At 45.4% G+C, this 22,543-nt stretch overlaps 1 protein-coding gene across 1 annotated transcript in view; it reads right to left on the bottom strand.

Annotated features, from left to right (window-relative positions):
* The window catches only part of MSI2 (musashi RNA binding protein 2), a 342,416-nt gene that overhangs the window by 227,649 nt on the left and 92,224 nt on the right, over positions 1 to 22,543 (bottom strand). Inside the window, exon 4 of the mRNA XM_019545606.1 lies at positions 10,443 to 10,535. Coding sequence (XP_019401151.1) covers positions 10,443 to 10,535 — 93 coding nt within the window. The remainder of the gene's footprint in view (positions 1 to 10,442; positions 10,536 to 22,543) is intronic.

The following is a 22,543-nucleotide window of genomic DNA, read 5'->3' as shown; positions in this document are numbered from 1 at the left end:
GCAGTATAGGAAAAAGTGGTAGAAGCAATTTGCCCGTGGCCTCAGAAAAGATGCATTGGCATTTAAATAGCTTTGTGTTTTTTCTGATAGCAATGTTTAGCGTGGCTACAAAACCACACACACACAATTACACTGAAGACATAGTTGGGCATTTTTGAAAAAAATGTCTAATGCAGGCCCTAACCCTGTAACTGGCTCTGTGCCGGAGGACTCTGTGCCGCCCTCGACCAGACTCTGTGCAGATTCAGGGGTCACCTTCTGTGTATCGCTTCGTACCATCAGAGCCATAATTGCTACTATTTTATTATAAAAATATATAGGACAGAAATATGGGGCACGACACAAGCCACGATACTGCGCTAACGGGAATGAGACGAAAGAGTGGGGACTAGTGACATGGAGTCAAGTTGCGCCAGGCTGGTATAGTTAATTCATTTTTTAGAAAGGGAAAGCCAAAAAGGATATTTTAAACTGAGACAGCCAACCCCGTGAAGGATTCACTTACCGCTCACAGATCTCAACAGGAACTGAATTTGCCCAGATGCTCTGTGTTATTGCAGCAAGTAGGAGCCCTGGCCAAGATGGTGGCCTCAGCGCACTAAATACTACGTGTACCTGTAAGAGCCTCTACAGCTGAAACAGCTCTCCAAGTCAACTGGAAAGGCAAAGTATGGAGGGGGCAAGAGAGACCTGGAGAAATGCAATGACTTGCTGGTAGCCGCACCAAAAAGATAGGTGGCAGATTGGGGAATAGAGCCCAGCTACCCCGAAGCCTAAGCAGCTGAAGCGTGCTGGTCACTAGCTTTAAAGCATGAAAAGTCCCTTACTGTTTTATTTAAACAAGAGACAAAAAGGAAGGAAGCTGCACTTCCAACTTTCTTCCAAGTTTGTCTCCAGCCTCCCCTCAACGCCCCCACCGGCAAATCCCACCTTAACGTTTCCTCTTTTCATAAAATCCAGCTAGAAACCTCTGCGACCAATATATAATTTGTAACAAAGCCACTTCCACAAAGCATGTGTTTTATTACAGACCACCTAAAAGCTGGCTTCCTGTGTACAAGCTTTCGTTGCGAGAATGAAAACACTGACTTTTTTCAAGCAACGATCAAGTTTCTTATAGAAATAACCAAGTGTCTGAAAAGTGGGGTGGGGAGGAGGTGCGTGCGCACACGCGTGTGCAACTACCTGCGCATGCATGCATGGCAGAGGGAGACGGGAAGAGAAATAGCAAAAACAGATTTTTAAGACGACAATGACTCGCTACTGATTGCATGTCAAAGTATATGCCTTAGAGGAGTAGGCCACACTGCCCTATTAGAAAAGCCTGGTGTGAGCGCACACCTTGAGAAATCCCAAAATACTGGAGCTTGGAAGTAAATGGAAAAGACTAGCACAGGCAATGCACACAAGGACCAAAAGCTGTTTTCTGATAACCGTATAAAAATAGCCTTTTTACACGGCATTATTTTAATTGCTTGAAACTTCTCCAAGACATAAACAATGGTGTATTAGCTTATCACTCCGTTTTGTTTTAAAGGACTGTGATTATTCAGATTCAGCCGCTGGGTGACTTAATTTCAGCTGAAGTATACCAAGGTCAACTTAGAAAAGGAAAAAAAGAATAAAAAGAGCTAAAAGCTATTAAGTAGCAGCCATTTAGCTCTTGATTGCTTTTGAAGGCAGTGGGTGAGTCTAGCAGCAGTTTAAAAAAAAAAAAAAAGTGCCAACATATTCTCCACTTGACTACATATTAAAATCTTTCTGGTCCTCTGGCTATTGCAGATTAGAATGTAAATAACGTCCAGACCTGCCCTCCTATTTCATACAATGCAACTCATTCACAAATAGTGAATGGGGAGATAGAGCACTGAAAATAGAAAAAGCTAGCAACTTGTCAAATCAGAGAAATGACTTTTTGACAGAGCAAACACTTTCAAAAGAAGCCATCTTTGCGTCCTGTTGACCATACAAATCTACATATCAATGTCGAAGAGATGAAACAATGCCATTCAGACTGCGGGCCAAGGCCAAAGGACCTCAGCTTTCACTTCCGTAAGAGCACAACTCATCGCATCTACTGACATTGGCTTTACCCAGGTGTCTCTATAGACCTCCAAAGCCCCCTGAAATGAAGCTGTGGAGAGCAAGCTGCCTTTTCTCATGCTAACAACTCTATTGTGATAACGTCTTGTCTTCGGAGGCCGGACCGGGGTCTCGGAGCAAAGTAAACCTTTGGAGTGGTTAATACTCCAATGGTGCGTTAACTCGTTCACACCCAGACAGCCTTGCCAAGTGAGGAGGAGTTTTCTCTCCTGTTACCTTGAATCATATTTTCACAGCTGTCAAACACATAAGCACATAAGGAAGCAAATTATGTAAGCTACCCGACTAGGTTAATGCCCTTAGTGCTGGGTTTTTTTCTATTCCAGTTAAGAAGAGAAGGGGAAACATAAGCAATTCCTAGTTTGTTACTCAAAAATGATTGTTTTTACATCAGCAAAAGAGTTAAGCAATTTGTTTCTGCATTCCTTCATTGCATACTCCCCCAAAAGAGGATTTATCCAAAGGGCACCAGTTCTTGTTTTGTTTTTTTGCAGCATATTTGACTTCAGCTTTCCTTTTCCTGTGATACAATTACTCTGGCCTATGCCCGAAGCAAGGACACGGTTTTCAGGAGTTACTTTTCTTCTCTTAACTCTAACTAGCACATAAGCCACGACAATGAAAGAAAGATGCTTGAAAATTGAAATCTTTCAAAACATAATAATCTTTTTTTCTTTTTTTTTAAATAATGAAAAACAACATCAGATGCCAAAGACTATTATTCCACCGATTTATTTTGGTTTTTTTGCAGGAAACAACATGCAATTATATAAAACATTTGAGATCCACTGAGGTGATTCACAAATCCTGTTTTGCTTTGAACTTTGGTATCTTTACGTATTTCAGGAGGAAACAAGCTTTGCAAAACAAAGTTGCATGGTGCCTACAATTTGCCTGGAGGACCTCATGCAAAGCAGAGACAGAAAATTAATGCAATTCATGCATGCTGTTCTGTTCCAGTTTCAGATTAAAATTTAAAACAAAAATCTGAATGCCACATACCCCAGACATCTCATTTTAGGATAGTAATGGGGGGGTGGAAAAAAAAAAGGAAACAGAAGAGCTGGTCCTACTTGAAGATTTTCACAGCAAATAAAGCAAAATCAACACTGCTTTCCTTGCAAGTTTGCTTAAGAAAGGTTTAAAAGGTATAAAATACAGCTGAGAAATATTTCACCCGTCTCTGTGCAATAGCAATATTCAAACCTTTTGCTCTGTTGGTACCTTTAAACACACACACACACGATAATATAATTCTGGCTTGGAATATGGTAGTCCATCCCAGACTTGGGACAAATCCGGTAAGTAAAACCACTAGCAACATACCTTTCTGAGAAATGTGTGTTCCCATTGTCCTGGCCACACAGACTGAAACTATAGTAGCCTTGTTATTCAACAGATTGTTCCCACCAAGGCTGAATTCAATATTTCTATAAGACGATTTTGATAAAGTTCCTTTTTCAATAACTGGGTCACAAAGTGCATCTGGAGTCCAATCATGTCAATGCATCAATTCATGAACCAATGCAACCATTTAATAGTCTTAAATTCACATTTAATATTCTTAAATTCAAAGGAGCCCATGTGACCTCATTTTTTCCAGGTTGGCTTTTCGCCGCTCAGAAGCTAAAGCGCCAAATAACGCTCCTCGAGGTCAGAAGTAGTTGGGGTGCAAGAATGGGTTAAAAAACCAAGTCAAACAACAAGCTCTGGCTGTAAACCAGAAGGGACATGGGAACCAGGGCAGCTGAGTTATAAAGGCCTGATTGTAGCAGCCCACTGGATTGGAAATGACTTGTAGGCCTAATGAAACAAAACTTTGGCAGTAAAACAGAATGAAAGGAATGAGACAATAAAAGACAGGAACAAAGGGAGCAGAGTTGTTTCAGCTTAGCAAAATAAGCTCACTTTGTTGTTGGGAAAAGCCAAAGCCGATTAGGATAAACCAATGACTAAGCATAAGTCTTCCAAACTAATTACACAGTTCACCATGTGAAGTATAATTGCAAGTCGCAAAATGAGGGCTCCTTTTACTTTTGCAGGAGTCCTATAAAGCCAGCATTACCTGCTAAAAAAAGCCGAACCATGAGAAGTCCCTTATCATCAGTAGCTTACGGCTTAAAAGGTGCAGAACACGTATGTCCTGGGAGAAGTGTAATTCATTAACTTTGAGGGGCTTTCTTCTGCTAGGCAAAATCCTTCAAGTGAGGTCTTAAGAAGCTATTGATATATATTTTCTAATATACATTTAAAAGTGATACCGGGAGTCTTGAATGCTCCAACACATCCTAGTCTCGTAGGGCAGTCAAGAACAGACAGGCCAGACTCCATTAGCCGGTAGCACTGTATTTATTTCATTCTTTCAGCAAAGTGGGCTAATTACCTAAAATGTTGAAAATTTGGACGAACTTCTGCCTACAGACAAATGAATCAATGGAAGAGAGGGAGAGCATTTGAGAGCAGAAACATATGCCATGTACTACAGCACTGATGTGGATTAAATTTCAATAGCATTCTTGTGGGGGTTGGCAGGGAGAAAGGAAGAGGGGCAGAATGGCAGCGCTTGGGCTGGGCTTTCAGTCTTTTAACCCTCTTGAGGTTTTTCTGCTTTAAACACTATTAAAATAACTTCTGTTTGTGGGCAGCTTCTCCCGGCTGTCCCTCCATCCTCCTATGTCAGGACAGCACGGGTATCTCTTGAGCTATCGCAACTGCTGGGCAAGGTATAACTGTTTTTTTTAAAGTGCCTTAAACCCCATTTACTAGCAGTTTAAAAGTTTATAGAAACAATCCTTCTGGGACCGGCCTTCATAAAAGCCTGTGGGAGCCAAGCTGGATCTTCGAGTCTTTTCTGAAGAAGTCTATTACATTTTTCACTAATCCACTACTCCTTTTACGGTCTGGACTCTCAGTCCCATGCAGGGTGAGCATCACGGGCTAGGCTCAACCCTGTCCAGACATGCATACAAGGACCTCTCCCCGCACGGGCCAGTGCAGTGGTTCCCAAACTTTTTGGACCAAATGTCAGAGTGAGGCCCTTACCACTTCCATGGAGGGGACATGTACACAAGTCCCTCTCTCCTACCTTGGGGGCCTCTCTCCTACCTTGGCGGTCTTCAAGGGGAGGCTGGACAGATATTTGGCTGGGGCGATATGATCCCGGCACCCGTTCCTGCCCGGGGCAGGGGGTCGGACCTGATGATCTGTTTAGGTCCCTTCCGACCCTAAGCACTGTGATGCTCTGAGTTACGGCGGCCACTCAAGGCCTGCAACGCGGACGAGCGTGGCCCTGGCTCCGACACACTGCTCCCCGTCCAAGTCCCACCCCTGACATCGTCAGGGCTTGTGTCCCTGGAAAGAGCCTTTATGCGGTTTGCCTTTATCTCTGTGTCAAGCAGATCCTCGCTCAGCCATGCCGGGGACTCTCTCAGCTTCTTACAGCCTCAGCTGCGTTTTGCGTTTTTTAAAAAAAGTTTCTGACATTTTAATGTAGAAAACAAACTGGTTTCAATTAAACACTCAGGCCCTTTCTTGCCGGCTGTGTTTCAAGTACAGAATGACATGGGATCAGGTTGCTGGCCTATGCCCCAGGTGTATTGGGAGAGCTACCTGAGGTTACAAAAGCAGCCACCCCTTCCTATGAAGCACGGCTGCGCAGCAAGTAAAAACAGGATTTCAAGAGCCACATCACTAGCTAAGTATTTTTTCCACCCCAGCGGGTAAATCAAACATTTCAAAGCCGGAGCAGCTGGAGTCATTCTTATCAAACATGGGAGGCTCCTCTAAATGTGCCTTATATAATACCTTTTTTTTTCCTTTTTCTTTGTGAGTATATAAGAAGGGAAGAATGCAATCAGGCATTCAAAACCTGAAACCACACTGCTGATCCGGCAAGGCGTATTACTTGTATTACGATAGCGTCGTGGTCCCCAATCCCTGGCGTACAGGCAACAGGCTGCCCCCAAGACTCGGATGTCTTTCTTAAGACTGATTAAAGTATACGGGTTACTTGCTCAGCGTTGTTAGCTATCGACTAGCGAAGCGGGGAAGACTCCTGGGGTCAAGTCTTATAATCAGGTATCCGTAAACTCAGAAACCCCGTCGACACCTACTGGCATTACCCGTGTTTGAGCTCTCTCATGGTCAAGCCCTTAGAAAACACCACCAGGTCACAGGGGCAAAGCCACAAAGAGCACACAGAAGTCCTCCCCACACAGTTACTTCCCTGGGTCTCCTGCACAAGTCCTCTGGGACCTTGGACAAATCATTGACCCTCTCTCTTCCCAAGATCCACCTCTGTAAAACAGGGGCAGGACATTCCTATTGCCAGCGAAGGTCAGTGATGGGGGTGCATGCACATACTACAGGGATGTGAGACACAGAGAAAACAGTTCACAAAAATAATACCGGTTAGTAAAATAACCTTAATAAATATGCCTGGCTCTGACACTGCACCCTTCCACACTCAGTGTCAAAGTCTAAGCACAGACAGTCAAAAAGCCCAAGGCTGAATCCATTCAATCTTTGCAGGTTAGTCTAAGCTGCGTAGATTGAACCAATAAGCAGGTGGACAGACATTCACTTTTGATTCTGGAAATGAGCTGCATGCCTGCAGGGCCCAGGCCAGAAGCTGGGGAGCGCTAGAGGACACCTCCCTGCTCAGCTGGAGCAGACAGCTTGGGCCAAGGCTAGCTCGCCCTCCCTTCTGGGGCAGCAGGGATTGCAGGGGCGGTGCAAAGCATCCTGGGATTCTAGGGCACTGTAAGTTAACTTGGATCCGGAGGGGATCTAGGACAGAAGTTGGATAAACTGATTTAACCTAAACCAGTTTAAGCCAGCTACTACATCCATCCAGCTTTATCGTAAACTGGTTTCAGCCATTTTGAAAGCGGTTTATGTTCACTGAATTTCTGTTGTGCTGCAGATTAGAACCGGTTGCCAACCACTGATACTGGTTTATGTGTAATTTCTGTCCCTCGCCAAAGTGCTCCATGGAGAGGTCAGCGTTGTCCCCTTTCTACAGGCACAGAAACAAAGGTGCATGGTGGAGAAGGGTCTCGGTCTAGGACACCCAGCAGGTTAACGGCAAAGCCAGGACTAGAACTCGGGTCTCCCAAGATCTAGTTGGGTGCTCCGGCCCTGGGAGCATGCCTTGGTATCCTCGCAGCGCTGCAGTGCTCTGTCTGATCTAAGAACCAGACTTTTTATTACCGCTAACAGCTAAAATTACCGCTAACAGCTAAAGCCAGGGTTTTCTAAAGGTGACTCATAATTTGGGTGGCTCTTTAAAAGCACCCAATTTCCAGGAAGTGCTGCCTTCCAAAAAAAAAAATTAAAAATAAAAATAAATCAGGCTCCTCCTAAGGTGCCAGCGTTGGGGCAGGCATATATTAAAGCACTCAGAATCACCGGTCAGCTTTGAAAAACCTCAGCCTAGCTGTCTGTATTCTCCGAGACGCAGAACCTGCAAGCACGAAACTACCAGATGGCAGAGTTAAAAGACTATATTAAGGGTGCATCCAGACAATATGCAAAGCACATAGATTGAAACTATTATTAACTTCAAAAATACAGGTTAGAGGAGTTGTGCCGTTTTGAAATAACTACAGAAGAAACATCCAAAAGCTCATGTAATCCTTTAATAAAAGGCTCGGCAGGCTGTAAACATCCTGCCGGAATCGAAGATTATTACTGAAAATAAAATGAATGGTTTGCAAAACAACCATCAATCCCGCAGAGGAACGAGTTATCAGCTCTTCTCCTCGACCCTCAAAAAAACAATACGAAGCCAAGGCTCGTGGAGGCTAGTTAAGTAAAAAAAAAACAAAACAAAAACCAGGGCCTCTGCTTCGGAGCAGCTCTGCTTGGGAGGATCCTGCCACGTCCTCTTGCAAGGCCAATTAAAGAACAATAAAACTGTGAAACTCAGCCACAGGGCACATCCAGGGTGTAGGGCCGGTCAACAGCTGGAGGACCAAGCTATTGTGCGTGTCAGTAGAAGTCAACTGTTTCTTCTCCTCCTACAGATCAACGCACCCTTTCAGGCCACTATAAAACCGTGGCTGCATTTATAGCTTGGCCTTGACCACTGCTGAAATATCATAGAGCAAAACTAGCTGAGCCGATTAGCTTAAAAGTGAAGAGCAGCAGCAGCAGCACACGTGTCACCTGTGAGTGCTGGTGGTTACTGCATCCCGGGGTCTTCAAGGACCATTTAGCTTATTGACTAGCAGCAGCAATGGATACCAAAAAAAAAAGAGGCGGCGAAATGATCTGAAGGTCTAACCTCTCCCAACACAAGTTATAGCAATGAAAATTAAGTAGCAGAGTATTTATCCTGACCTGAATGTACACTCCCCATTGTAACGCAAAACTCCCTTCCCACTCTGGATCTGATCCCACCGTTGCAGCTGCCCAGAGCGATGCACCAGGCAGCCTGCCCTGAACACCACCAAAACAGGGGTGTTTGCAAGCATATGATGGAGCCTTTCCCAAGAGAGTTGAGGATACACAAGCAAAACCACTTGCCCTCCCTGTTGAATCAATGGGGATTTATTGCCCGAGCCCCTGTTACCAGCAGCTGCTGCACTGTGGCATGTGAAGAAATGCAGTAGAAAAGTCTTGCACAATCTTGGATTTATAGATAGGAGGAAACACATGGGGTGGGCTTTACACTCAGTCTTCTGTTTAAGGATGGGGAAAGAAAGGGCCACACCACGAAGCATGCTATGCTTTGCTTATTTTGCCTGCAGTGTTTCTGGTTTCATGTGGCTGAGAAAGGGTCCAACAGGATGTCACCTAAAATCTTGCAAATAAGTGTCATGCCACAATTCTGGGTGCTCCGCTAAATGCCTCTTGCTGAGGATGAAATATTATGCAGGCTCGTTCAGTGGAGAGAAGGTTGTCATTCCTTTTGAGCCAGAGCATCCACATTTTGCTGGGGCTCTTTGGAAGTCAGAGGACCCTAAAGTTTGCACGACTTAACCGCGCCTTTGGGTTTTTAGTTGAAACCGATTCAGTGCAGTTTCAATGGGAGGTTCAGCAAAATGCAAATTAAAATTGGATTAACCCAGTCCTAAAGCACACTGAACAAACCTGTCATTGAGCAGTGCTGTCCCGCTGCACTTATTATGATTGAGAGGCCTTCTGCACAGCACTTGGGAAATTGTCATGAATCTTTTTGCAGGGCACAGATCTGAAGGGTTTGGGGCATTACCCATCATATTTAAATTTTTCCTGTCTCCAACCACTGCTGCAACAATGACCCAAGCGAACAAACAAAAAACGAAAAAAGGGAAATGGGCAGACTGCATTTTGCCAGAAGTAAAACCAACTGTGTACAAAGCACAGCAAAAAGGGAAAAACATATATCCTCCTTCCCTTTTTCAGCTTTAGCAATCCTAGGTAGAACTGTAACAGCTGGAGGTAAAGCCGGTTGCAGACAGATGTGTGATTTTATGTTGACCGGGTTCTTTTTAGAGCCACAGACAACATCACAGGGCTCAGCCAGGCTGCCTGCAGAGAGGCTGGCGTTTCCCAAGCCCATCGCCGCTTTAAACGTCTAACAATTGGTTTGAAAAGTCTCAAGGACCTGAACCACTTCGTCTGGTTTCGCACACATGGTCCCGACCTGAAACCAGCTCCTCCTGGACGCAGAGGCCCAACTCATACAAAGCCCTATGGAAGCCAGCGGGGCTCCTTGCTGGCACAAGGCCCCGTTTGCAAAAATCCAGCTGTACGGTTGGACCTGCATTTGTTTCTTACTGGAAAACATCCCCTATAACTTGCCAGGCGTGTCTTTTCCACTGGCCCCAAGTCCACTCCTAGCATGTTGTGTAACAGCCGTTTCCATGCATACCTCTAGCAGTCTGACTCAAGAAACTTTTGTAAAAATAAAAACCCAAAGACGTTCTGGTATTACCTCTATTCTTTCTACGACGGCATTATTAGGCAACGTTGTCATTTCCTGGCTCCTCCGACCCATTCATCCTTACTCTGACCACTGAAATGACTGGCAAACAGAAAGCCAATTTTATGGCAATTGCAACCCTATAGAATCGTTAGGGCCAAATTCATCCCTCAGATACGCACAATGTTTTTTCCTTACTTTTATAAAAGATGAGCAACGCCGTCTTCAGTCAAATGTTTTTTTGATCATATGCATATGACAAATACAAAGACGAACAGAAGGATGTAAACAGGTTTTGGAGAATAGCTGTAAAGGCAAGATCTGGCTTCGCATTTGAGTGAAAGTTTTACTGCAGTCTTTCAAAACAAGACTTTAAAAAAAAAAAAAAAAGGACTGAAAACATGTAGTGTTGAACTGTGCTGGAGCTTACCTTGCCAAACTGTTCAAAGTATTGCTTTACATCTTCCACTACTGTATTCGCCGATAATCCACCTACAAATATTTTCTTTGTTCTTGTGACCATCTGTAAGAAATTACAAGACAAGCGCCCAGTTTAATCAGATTATTCCAAACAACACGTGACAAAAATGCCATGTTTTAGATGTCATCCCTAGCCCATGAAATGAGAATACTTCTTCCCTGAACCAGTTCAGGGTCTATTTGATTAGGTGTCTCCTTTTGGTTTTGTGAGCAGCATGGCTGGGTGTAGGCACTCAATAACACTGTCTTCAGCCCCTGGGGATTTGTTTTAATTAATTCTTTTCATTGTGCTTCTCAGTGCAAATATAAGTGAAAATAAGTTACAGTACCAGATCACATTTCTGATGACCTACAGTTTCAAAAAAGTAATTTGGGAGGGGGGGGGGGAGGGAATAAAAAAATTGGCAGATGCGGATATTCCATGGATCATCTTAAAAGGAAGCCACATATCTCTCTGCCATGTGTAAAATCAAAATTAAGGCACCTCTCACTCTGGCAACACAAGCCTAAACTGAGCAGCATTACAAGTGATTCAGCGGTGTAGTTGGCCATGTACAGAAACTCCTTTCGTCCTATATCTTATGCCTGCCGCGCTGCCCAGAAACCCTTCGGACAGGCAGCTTCTGCAGCAGGCCTGAAGGTCACCATATATGAACCGTTTCTCCCGGTTGGAAACTGCTCTCAAAGTCCTCCGAGAGACTGCCCCACAACATCATCTTTCAAAATACGGAGGATCCAGCTCCAACATCCTTTGCTAGCCATGACAACAGTAGGCAACCATCAATCCTCTGGATCATGGGGTACGCATTAAGAGGTCCAGCGATGAACCCGCTTGCAGAGTCCTGCAACCGAAACCTTGGACGCGTACGCCTAGATAAGGGTATGGGGGAATGGAGGATGCCCAAGACCCGCCATCCCCACTTCAGACCACTGAGACAGGATCCAAAGACCAGATCAAGTCCAGTGCCTTGATGGTTGTAGGACAGTATCAAATAAGAGCTGCTTAATGCCTCAGCCAGGGTGTGCTTCTGTCAGGATAATGTCCCTTAGCCTTTCTCCAGCCAAGAAATCCCCACGAAGCAGTGGAGGCTAGGGTTTTCAAGCACCCCATACTCCACTCACTCGGGAGGTTGCAACACTGTGGTAACCTCACCTGGCCCTCCAGTCGGATGCCATTTGTGGTCATACCCAGGACCCCTGTGACAATACCAAGTACGGAAAGAAGTAGCTCCTCTCCTGGACCAGCCACGACCCATCTGGAGTTGCATAGGTTATCAAGACCTTACCTTCAGATCAAGTTCAAAACCTTAAACTTGACTGATAAGGTGCAAAAGCAAGGACATCACTCGCTCCTGGAGATATGCCCTTTTTAATCAAGGGAGTCGCTCCATTAATGCAAGGCTTAAATATTTTGGAGGAGGGATCCAATCAAATAAGCAAAAAAAACCCAACGCCCACTTGAAGCTGGAGAGAAGAACTGGAACATAATACAAGTGCAGACCTACATTTTAGAAATGTTCGTTAACCGAAAGCACGACTGAACGGGGGACATCGAAATGCCACGTGTAAATGAAACCTGTTTGCGTGTTTTCCAGCCGAACGGGGCATTCACATTTAGAAAGGATGTAATGAATAATATATCAGTTGCTCTCTCTACCTTGCCCCATAACCTGAGAACAAGGAACCGCTCTGTTAAATTAATGACCGATAAATTTAGAACCGATAAAAAGGGAAAAGGAAATAGCACCACGGATAGCCTGGGGAACTCATTTGTTACAAACTCTTCAATTCAACTGCAGGGGCTGCAATGTTTTTTTATTATTATTTTTAACCGAAAGGGCTGGATACACTTCATGACAACAGCAATGTCTAGAGCAATGCTATTCAGTGCCTTGCCTACAACAGGCTTCCCCCAATTCTCCACCTTATACAAACCCCACAACACGGGCCAGCAAAGTTATTATTCACACAGGCAGAGCTTCCTTTAATTTCAGATGAACAAAACTGTCACCAATTCGAAGATCCCATTCTTTGCCTGGCTTTACTTTGAAGCCTGGTACCAGTGTCTCAAGCTGGGTCACGTCTCTGCTACATGTGGTCTGCAGCAAACATAACCGAATCCCATTCTCCCGGATGTCGGCTCCCCGGGAGTCATAAAGGCATTGCTGCATCCTCACATCCATCAAGAGTATGTAGGGGCTTTGCTTTCATTTGAAGCACCAAGTGCCAGCTCTTGGCTTGTAGCAGGATCCCAAAGCATGCTGGCACTGCAAACTCCTTAAGTCCTCGAGCCAGTCAAAGAAAAGTGCTGTCGGTTCTGCTTCAGGTAATCAGGATGCCTGTCGCAGGACAGACGCTGGCTCCCATTCAATCCGCTGTTTGCAGGAAAAGCTTTCATTGCAATTCCTCCAGCATAAACACGCACTTCTCCCAAAAATGGCTAGGAAAAAAAAAATTGAGGGTCTGCTGGCTTCTACGTGTCCATTAACAAGGACCAGATGACTCCTGCCTGTTAAAAAACAAAAGGATTGCTAGCTCTTGGCAGGCGCAGTCAAGGCATGAACCCCGGGCTCTGGACCATGCCGACAAGGAAAGCGGGATGTTACAGAGACTTGGAGCACTCTTCTGACCCACTGGTGCAAATGTTAAAAAGTTTACTAACATCCTGAACATAAAAGCACTTTTAGGGGAATGATTTACGTTAACCATGTCCTCCAGAAAACTGGATTTTAGCGAACAACCCCCCAGTAATGTGCAGGTAAGGAATCCCAGTAGGCTTTGCAGGTGCCATGCCTCCTCATCCCCATTATAATGGATACAGCCTTCACCTTGGAGCAGCATCAAGCATCTGGACAGCGAAGCTCCCGACGCAGACTCCAACTGCATGAAGAGCACCACAAACCACGTCGTTAGGTCATAAAACCATTACAAAGGGAAGACGGTGGCACTCGCACCATTCAGGCCTCTGCCGGTGCAGAGCAATTGCAAGAAAGCTACACAACAGCTCGTCATGATGGACTACGCCTTCTCCCATCACAGAGTTAAGACTATCTATAAACCCAGAGGGATCCAAAAATGCTCTCGGTGCACCACAAAATGAACTAGCGCTGTCCCAATCTACTAGGGTACAGATTGCCCCAAAATCAATGCTCCACAATTTTTTTCTTAGCTCACTCTTTCCAAAAAGGGAGACAGAGAGAAAGGAAGAGACAGAAGTGTCAAAATTCAATTATTCATTTTGGGGCTGCAATCTAGGACTCTACAATAATGGAAGCCCAAGCATATATTTTCTTGTTGCAAATTTTCATTTACAAATAAAGAATTGGCTAAAGCCGACTTGTAACGAAAGGATTTTGTAGGGCTGTCAAGAGCCCTCTGCCTGGCAGCATCTGATTTAAGAGGGGACCAAGCTGCGGGTGCTATGCAAAAGAGGGAGGAAGGCAATTATTCTCAGCAATATTACACATTACCATAATTTTTATACTTGACCAAGAAGGAAAGAAAAAAGCTACTTCTTCTAGAAGGAAGATTGAAAGTTGGATTTTTTTTTTTTTTTTTTTTTAAAGGCTCACTCTGTTTCAATAGCTTCAGTCAAAGAAAATATTGCTAATGACAAGCAAATTCACAACATTTTAATGCCTGGAGATGTGTTGTGAGGTGGGAAATGGTTTCAGAAATCAGCTCTTTGGTACAAAAGAGAAGCACAAAATTAAGTTGGCTTTAGCAATCTGTGTTTCCCTGAAAAGACAGTTCAATTGCTTTGTTATACACGCTCCCATCAGCAAAAGAGGACAAGTAATTTGTTGCCTTAGCAATTCTTCCCACCCTGACGTGCTTAAATAGGGGATTGCATTGTCTTCCTTCATGGCGCAAAACACCGCTGCACCTGCAACCTGTCCACGGAGCCAAGTGCAATTCATTATTTCACCTTTTATACCTCCTCTGCCGAGGACAACGGGCTACTCAAAGACGGTGAGTGACAGGTATGACGTGTCCATAACAGACACGAGAGCTAGGAGGGCAGCTTCTTCCCAAGCAAGACCACAAAGTGCTTTACAGATGTGATTTAATGAAACCTCGTAACTGCAGAAAGGTTACGGACTTCCTGAGCTCATACAGCAAGTGCGCTTGAGGGGTGAAATGAAAGTCAAGAGACAGAAAAAGGGCTGGAGAGCCAGACGTACAGCAGGGCCACTAGTGCCCAGCAGCGAGGTTAGTTCGGCCAGACAAGGGGGAGCTGCAATTTGCACTGACCGTACTGACGCCCATGCCATCCTAACAGGTTTAAATCACAACTTGCCTTGTCACACAAGGTTTTGTGGGTCGACTTAGACCAACACGGCCCCAATCAACGTCCCTAAACCTTACCTTGTCTGCACTGATGCAGCCTCCCCAGTTTCCAAGCACTGGATCACCGAATCAGGACCAATGCCAAATACAGACCAAGCCTAGGACTCCAGCTCTCACCTGCAAATCCCTCCTCGTTAGCCAAAGACAGGGACCTGGACTTCGCTAGGATAAAAACCTAAGCATCACAGGGGTCCCGGTCCATGAGGAGACCTTGTAGGTGTGACTGCATCACAAAGCACAACTCAGGTAACAGCCTATGCAGAGACCTTCAACCCAATACCTTGAATACAACCCCCAAAGCTATCGCCTGCCCAGGTGGGAATTGAGAGACTGCTGCAGAGGCGGTATAGACTGGTGACTTTCTAGACTGGGCCCGGCAAGTGTGAGGAGCTGAGCTATCAAGGGCTTTCCTTGCCTAGCCCCTTTGCAAGGAGGTAAGCACTGCAAAAAATAAATTCACTTTTGAAATGGGGCGCTGCGCTGTTCGCAAGCGTGATACAGGGGTGCCCCGAGTCTATGACCACTGGCATAGACATACCCTAAAAATAGTACAATCGGATTGTCATCGCTGCTCAGTAGCCGCTGACATTTCTAATTGATGAAGGGGAACTCAAAATAGTTGAGGATAGAGCTGGCAGGGGGAAAAAAATGACATATTTTCAAAAGCTCAGAATGAAACTTTTCATAGAAATACTGCATTTTGTCAGAGTAATAAATGGACAAATGGATCATTGTTTTTTCAAGCAACCTCATTTAAGAATCATGAGAGAGTATGCTTTAGCTACACAACAGCTCACCCATTTCTCTGTTATATATTCAGTTTTGTCGGGGGAACATGCATTTTGTGTGGCAGTAGATCCGTAGTTTCCATGCGTCAAACAAAGCTTTTGCATCAGACAACCAAGACCATTTAAGTCAAGAACGTCACTGATACCAGAAAAATATACCTTTTAGTTATTAAAAGTCATCCTTTTAGTTATTAAAAGATATATTTTAGTTATCAATTTCACACCCATTTTTAATAATACCTTTACTGATACCAAACCAACCAGACAGGAGTGAAAATGAGGCATCCACCATTTCCAGAAGTGATCTTTTTTTTACAACCTAGGCCAGTGGCACTCAACATTTTTGGACTTGCAGCACATTCCCCATTCAGCTCAAGGTACCCCTCCATAAGTTTTCTGAATTGAGTGGCACCCAATTTAAAAAATGAGTCTATATATCAAAGAATCATAGAAAATAAGGGTTGGAAGGGACCTCAGGAGATCATCTTGCTCAAAGTAGGACCAGCCCCAACTAGATCATCCCAGCCAAGCCTTCATCAAGCCAGGTCTTAAAAACCTCCAAGGATGGAGATCCTACCGCCTCTCTGGGTAACCTGTTCCAGTGTTTTACTACCTTCCTCGTGAGAAACTGTTCCCTAATATCCAACCTAAACTTTCCTTGCTGCAACTCAAAACCGCTGCTCCTTATTCTGTTGTCTGCCCCCACTGAGAACAGCCCAGCTCCATCCTCTAAGTGAGAACTAAAATTGCCAACAGGTCAGCCTCATCTCTCTCCCCTGAAAAAATTATGGAGTAGATCCTCAAGGAATCCATTTCCAAGCATGTGGAGGAGAAGAAAGGGATCAGGAGCAGTCGGCATGGATTCACCAAGGGCGAGTCATGCCTGACCAACCTGATTGCCTTCTACGATGAGACGACTGGCTCTGCGGACACGGGGGAAAGCAGTGGACATGATATACCTTGACTTCAGCAAAACAACACACAGCTCCAGATGCGGTCTCATCAGTGCTGAACAGAGGGAAATAATCACAGGTAAGCACTAAAGTACATCTAATAAGGGCAAGTACAAAGTCGTGCAAAGTGGTGCATGGGGCTGTTTTGCCCCAAGTGCACAATTTTGCACTTGCCTTTATTAGATATACTTTAGTGCTTACCTCCTTGCACAGGGGCCAGTCACTGGGGGTTCGGGATCGACCAGGCAGGGACCAAGGTTTAGCCTGTCCTCAAACCTCCAGGCATCCTTCAAAGGGCCTGGCAGCCATGGCATCCTGGTTGGGAATCATTGATCTGGAGTGAACGCTGACTACAATGGGGCATTTCCACACGCAGACGAACACAGGGCTGCTTGATGGGACGGCCAGTCTGGTCGTAGCTATGGTATTGTTGGCTATAGTCCATGGGAGGAGAATGCCACCATCTCAGTAAATAACACTGTGTGTGTAAATGAATCACAAATCAGTGCTTTATTAATGGTAGCGAGGGTCCAGACCACTTCATCTCTGGTATTTCGGAGCCCGTGTCTCTGTTCAGAGCGTTCGGTATAAGACATTTATCACCCACGGCATTTTGAAGCACTGTGTAAAATTTGGAAATAAATGCCTCAGGACTGTTTGTACACTGAAGGTGTCTCTTTACGGCTACTGCAAGAGCTGACAGTAGAGAATAGATCTAACCTTGGTTATAAAGTCTGTTAATTGTAAGTCCCTGCAAAATTGCTTTGCTTGTATACAGAGTTGTTGCTGCAGCTAATCGAAGCACAGGAGACTATTACCGTGGAGAGTCATTCAAGGTTATGATCTCTTTATTGGTCCGGGTTTTGAAAAATTCATTTGTCTTTGTAGTCTGAAATTGAACAAGTCCTTCAATAAGCACGTCGGGGAAAACAAAGCGTTCGAGACGAACGGGTTTCCCAAACGCAGGCCAGCGTTGCGGGCAGAGTTGTTATAAACAGACAGTTTTCGGCTACGTTGTATAATCCTTCATTTAAGGAATAGGTTAAAGGAGAGATCCCATCCTATTCGATTTTGTCAAGACACGATGCCTTTCTCTGGGGACACAGAGTGATGCTGTATAAGTTATGGAGAGCCCAGTCTAGGGCTCCTAAACTTCCTTGCAGCACTATAATTTATCAGTGGTTTCTTCCCCCTGCTCCTCCTGCCACAATGCCTTGATAGTTCAAACCATGCTTTTTTTATTATTATTATTATTATTATTTAAGATACATGAGGACTTTGAAATAGTCAAACATCTTTGATTCTCCAAAAGTATCTATTTCGATTTTCAGGAAAGAAAAAGACAAGTTCATTTTTAACATGGAGTCAACCTATCATAAGAGTTTGGTTTTCATTGGGTTGGTTTTTTGTTGTTGTGGGTCTTATCTCATTTATTCTGTAGTTTTAGGAGGCTGTCTTTCGAGTGGAGAAGGCTGAGCTATTAAAATCTCATACAGGTGAGCTCTTACATTTCCCTCAATGCAACAGGTGACTTCAAATATCATGACTTTTTTTAAAAAGTTCCCATTGTGGAGTGAAAAGTTGTGCTGAACTCAGGGTTGTCTAACAGATACGGGGTTAAAATCACCTGCCTAGCAGTAGACGGCAGTGAGGTCAATTATTACTGTGTGGTCTACTGTGGACACCCCATGATTTTGCATCTAACAGAGATGCCAGAACCAGAACTCATCTAGAGCACATCTAGTCTCCGTGGGAGTCATAACTTGCGCTCTTCCTACTAGGGATGCAAAATGCTTCACAACTGCAATACCAAAAATTGACAGCAATCAGCAGGAGGGAGAAAATCAGCTGGTGAAGGGCATCAGGGGATGCAAGACCACCCTCCCCGCCTCGTGGCCACTTCATGCTTCCTGTCAGGATCCAGTCCACACAACCCAGGCACAATCAGGTTTTCAATCAAAGTTAAGAAGCAAGGGAAGTCATTCTCAGGAAGCCAAAGGATGCCAAGCTGAACGCATGTGCTAAGGTGAGTCACAGTCTCAGTCAACCCTGTCCCTGGGGGACATTAAGTCAGACTTCATTTTCCAGGCACTTCAGTGTGGGGCACCTTGATCAGAGGCTCAAGGTGTCAACATGTTTTAATCTGAATTACAAACTGCTGAAAGCCATTTACCATCAAAACTCACTGTACATCTAGTAGGCATGCTGCTTATTTTATATATACACACACACACACATATATATACACACACACACACACACAAATAATCATGAAGGAGAGAAGATACTACAAGTAGAAGTGTGCGTCTACACATGCATGTGCATACATGCATGCGCGTGTATGTGTGTAAGCGCATGCATGCACACATGCACGCACTCTGGCTTGCTTATCCAACTCTCCAGTGTGACATTTCCTCATTTTTGATGCCTATGCCTTCTAAATAGGTTTATAATTGGAAAAAAATCACCTCTAGTCTAGGGGCTGGAGCAGGTTTTATGCTATTTGGTCAGGCTACAACGTTACCCCCGATTAAAAACAACAACTGGCCTAATGGGGAAAGTGATCTTGTAACTAAACTGCTAGGACTCTTCAGCAGAATATAAATGACAGGCAATGTTCTTCGACGATTGCTGCTCCCAGGACTCCATTAGCAAGTTCTAAAAGGTTTTTTAAAAAAACCCCAAAAACAGCGCTTTGGCCACTAAAAAAAAAAAAAGTCAACATTTACCAACACCTGCCAATTATTTCTTATTTTTCGAGCACAAGAGAAAACTGGAGTCCACCAATACCACTGGGTGGCTGGCACAGGATGGGTTTGTCGCCAAGAGAGCTGTGCTTCATTTGCTAGCAAACATCACAGACACTGATGCGAAGTGGGCAGAGCCAGCACGTGGTCCACGTGCCGCTTACAACATACTTAAACACCCAAAACAGGAGTTCAGTGAGACTGAAGGGGGGCTGAGCAGGGGGCTGGACTCGATGATCTCCCGAGGTCCCTTCCAGCCCTGATGTCTATGAAACCTATGAAATGGTGCAAATGCCTTGCATTTGCCCTCTGCCTGACAGTAAATTTCATCCTGTGAGATGAGTATCAAGCTGCGATCACGTGGCAGTGCAGGGATCCCGAGCTTTCGTGTCCTTGTGAGAGCGGATGCCAGACCCGCAGTTACAGGCCAACAGGTGCAGCTGCACGGACATCCATGAGACCCACTTAAAAAAAAAAAAAAAGAAAGCAAGCTCGATTCTCCGCTGCTGGAGGCATCAAGAGCAAAATCATCAGTTTGACGCCTGCTGCCGAGTCTTGGAAGCCGGGATCGGCAAGACACAGAGAGAGTGCAACTCAGTTTTTAGATCACAGATTGAATTTGTGGCACCAAACGATTAGAAAAGCCACCCTTTGGCTTTCACCGACTGAGCAGACTTGGCGGGGAGTCTGAACATGGCCTGCTTGGTCATTTCCTGCTGAATACCAACTTTTACTTCGGAGCAGCTGTGAATCCTGAAAAGCCAGGCTCTTTATTCAGACACAGGTATTCACGGACGCTAGGGTCGGAAGGGACCTCGACCGATCATCGAGTCCGACCCCCTGCATAGGCAGGAAAGAGCGCCGGGGTCAGATGACCCCTATCCAGCCTTCTCTTAAAGACCCCTGCGGTAGGGTATAGTAAGAGGGAGATGAATGCCTAAGGCCTCTGCATACCCCCAGCTGCAAACTATATGCCCGCAGGACCAAGGGCTGCCCGTTCTCCATGGCCAAATATTCTTGACCTTTCGCTAAGATTACTTTAAAGGCAGTGAGCCACGGCCAACTCTATATCCAGGAGCTGCTGTTAAGACCTTCATTTAAGTTCCTACATGGGAAGTATGAGCACTGGAAAATGTAACCCCAAAGTCCGGGCATTGTGGCGTTGAGCACTGTGGGGGAGGGAGGGGGAGGTTAAAAAAAAAAAAATGGCCTGGAGCTTTTACTCAACAATGATTTTGGAAAAATATAATACACTGCAAGTCTGGTCGTTGCTCAACGACACTTTGTCACCTGCATTTCATTAATTTGTGCATCTCTTTTTCCACAGCAGTAGCATCTTAGGGCTACAAACGGGTGCTGCAGTCTTCCCTTGGCTGGGCTTCATGGACATGGCAATGGCCTCAAGCTGCAGCAAGGGAAGTTTAAGGTTGAATATTAGGAAAAGCTCTTACTACAAGGGTGGTGAAGCACTCTGCTTCACCTAGAGAGGTGGCAAGTGGCATCTCCATCCTTGGAGATTGTTAAGGCCTGACAAAGCCCTCGCTGGAGGGAGTAAGAGGGAGCCTTTAAGCTTCCAGAAACACACTGGCCAGCAAGGCAGCTGAAAGCAGGGCTCTGCATGGAAGATAGACGGGGCACTGGAAAAGACTGTAAGACCCCGGTGATGTAAACGGACATGGCTCTGCTTAAAACGGGTGAGGATTTGCCTCCCCGCCCGCTTCAGTGATGCTGAAGGCCAACCTTTTCAAACCCACGTGGCCGGAGTTCAATCCATACCGAGGCATTTAAGCGGCCTAATTTTTTCCAGCTCCCATCGACTCAGAAAAAATCACAGCCAAGTGGTCTTCCCAATATTTGTGTGATTAAAGTTATAGCCGTCCAATTAAAATCCATAACCTCTTCAAGCAAAATCATTAGGCAAAATGAAATAAAGATCTCCGATTGCCGCTGTGCCTGCAGGCCACTGCAGCTGCCTGCCCCCAGCTCCCTGCAAGAGTGGGCACCCCGGCCCGTCCAAGCCAGTGGCTCTCCATCATTTCAGACCCAAGGCGCCCCCTTGGCAGACTCCAGGCCTCCTCCATAAGGTTTATAAATTGAGCAGCACCCCATTTCAAAAAAATGAATGTATTTTTTTTTACATTACCGGGCCGAAAGGGCAGGCAGAGGAGCCGGCAGTGCAACCAGGCAGGGAGAGCATAAGCCTACCCTTAGCTGCTTATCTCCTCGCTTCTGAAGCCTAAGCCTGCCTTAATTAGCTTCTCTCTTCAAACCTCAGGTATCTCCTCAGACTCTTCACGGGATCACCCAGCAACCTGCACCCATACGGGAGCGCATTTCCAGGGCTTGTTTGCCGCTTTGAAAGCGAGGGGGCAAAGCAGCAAAGTAAGAAGGACCCTTTCAGCCAGGATCCTCAACCACTGCTCTAAACCTTTCCAGAAGAGGAAATGGGTCCAGAAGCTTTCGCCGCTGGAGCATGCACTCGACCCAAACCTGTTACCTCTGCTCACGTCAGCGATGACGCAGGCAGTTGTGACACCACGCCTAGCAGACACACACATCCACACCACAGTTAGCACTGAGGGGTGGAGAGGACTCCTCTGCCCCTGCTGCAGATGACGACTGGGGCAGCTTGGGAAAGCTTAGAGCTCTGCTAAACCCGGCAAAAGGCACCAGCTTCTGTACCGGGCCAGCTTTCACGGCCGTCTCAGCCAGCTTGCTTCTGAGCGCTCGCTTCCAAACACGAGAAATAAAAAAAAATACAGACATGCCTGGAAGCAGAGGGACAAGAACAGACAGCGCTCGAAGAAACCAGAACGCAGGGTCAAATTTACTGTATATGTGTATGGGCAAATGCATGCACACCTTCAGTTCGTGAAAGGTTCGTGGTTTCTCTCTGCCTTCAAAATCGGGGGGGGGGGGGAGAGAAAAAAAAAAGTTTGTGGCCCCAACAGTGCAGGGAGTGGACATAATTTAAGGAGAGCAGCAGTTATAATCCAAAAGCGAGACTCAAGTGGTCTTGCACGACGGCCTTCGCCAATCAGCGATGTCAGCGCGCTGTTAAGATGCTAGACGCTGCTCTGCCAAAGCAAGAAAATTCATGGGAGGGAGGGGAAAAAAAAAAAAAAGAAGAAGAAAAAGAAGTTTAAAGCAATTTACCTCCCTCCCACTCTACTCCAGCTGATTTATCGGAAAGAACAAATGGAAACTTTAACC

This window comes from Crocodylus porosus, unplaced genomic scaffold (genome assembly GCF_001723895.1).
Source record: "Crocodylus porosus isolate Cpor-Errol unplaced genomic scaffold, CroPor_comp1, whole genome shotgun sequence".
Taxonomy (NCBI): domain Eukaryota; kingdom Metazoa; phylum Chordata; order Crocodylia; family Crocodylidae; genus Crocodylus; species Crocodylus porosus.
This window is presented reverse-complemented; position numbering and strand designations above follow the sequence as displayed.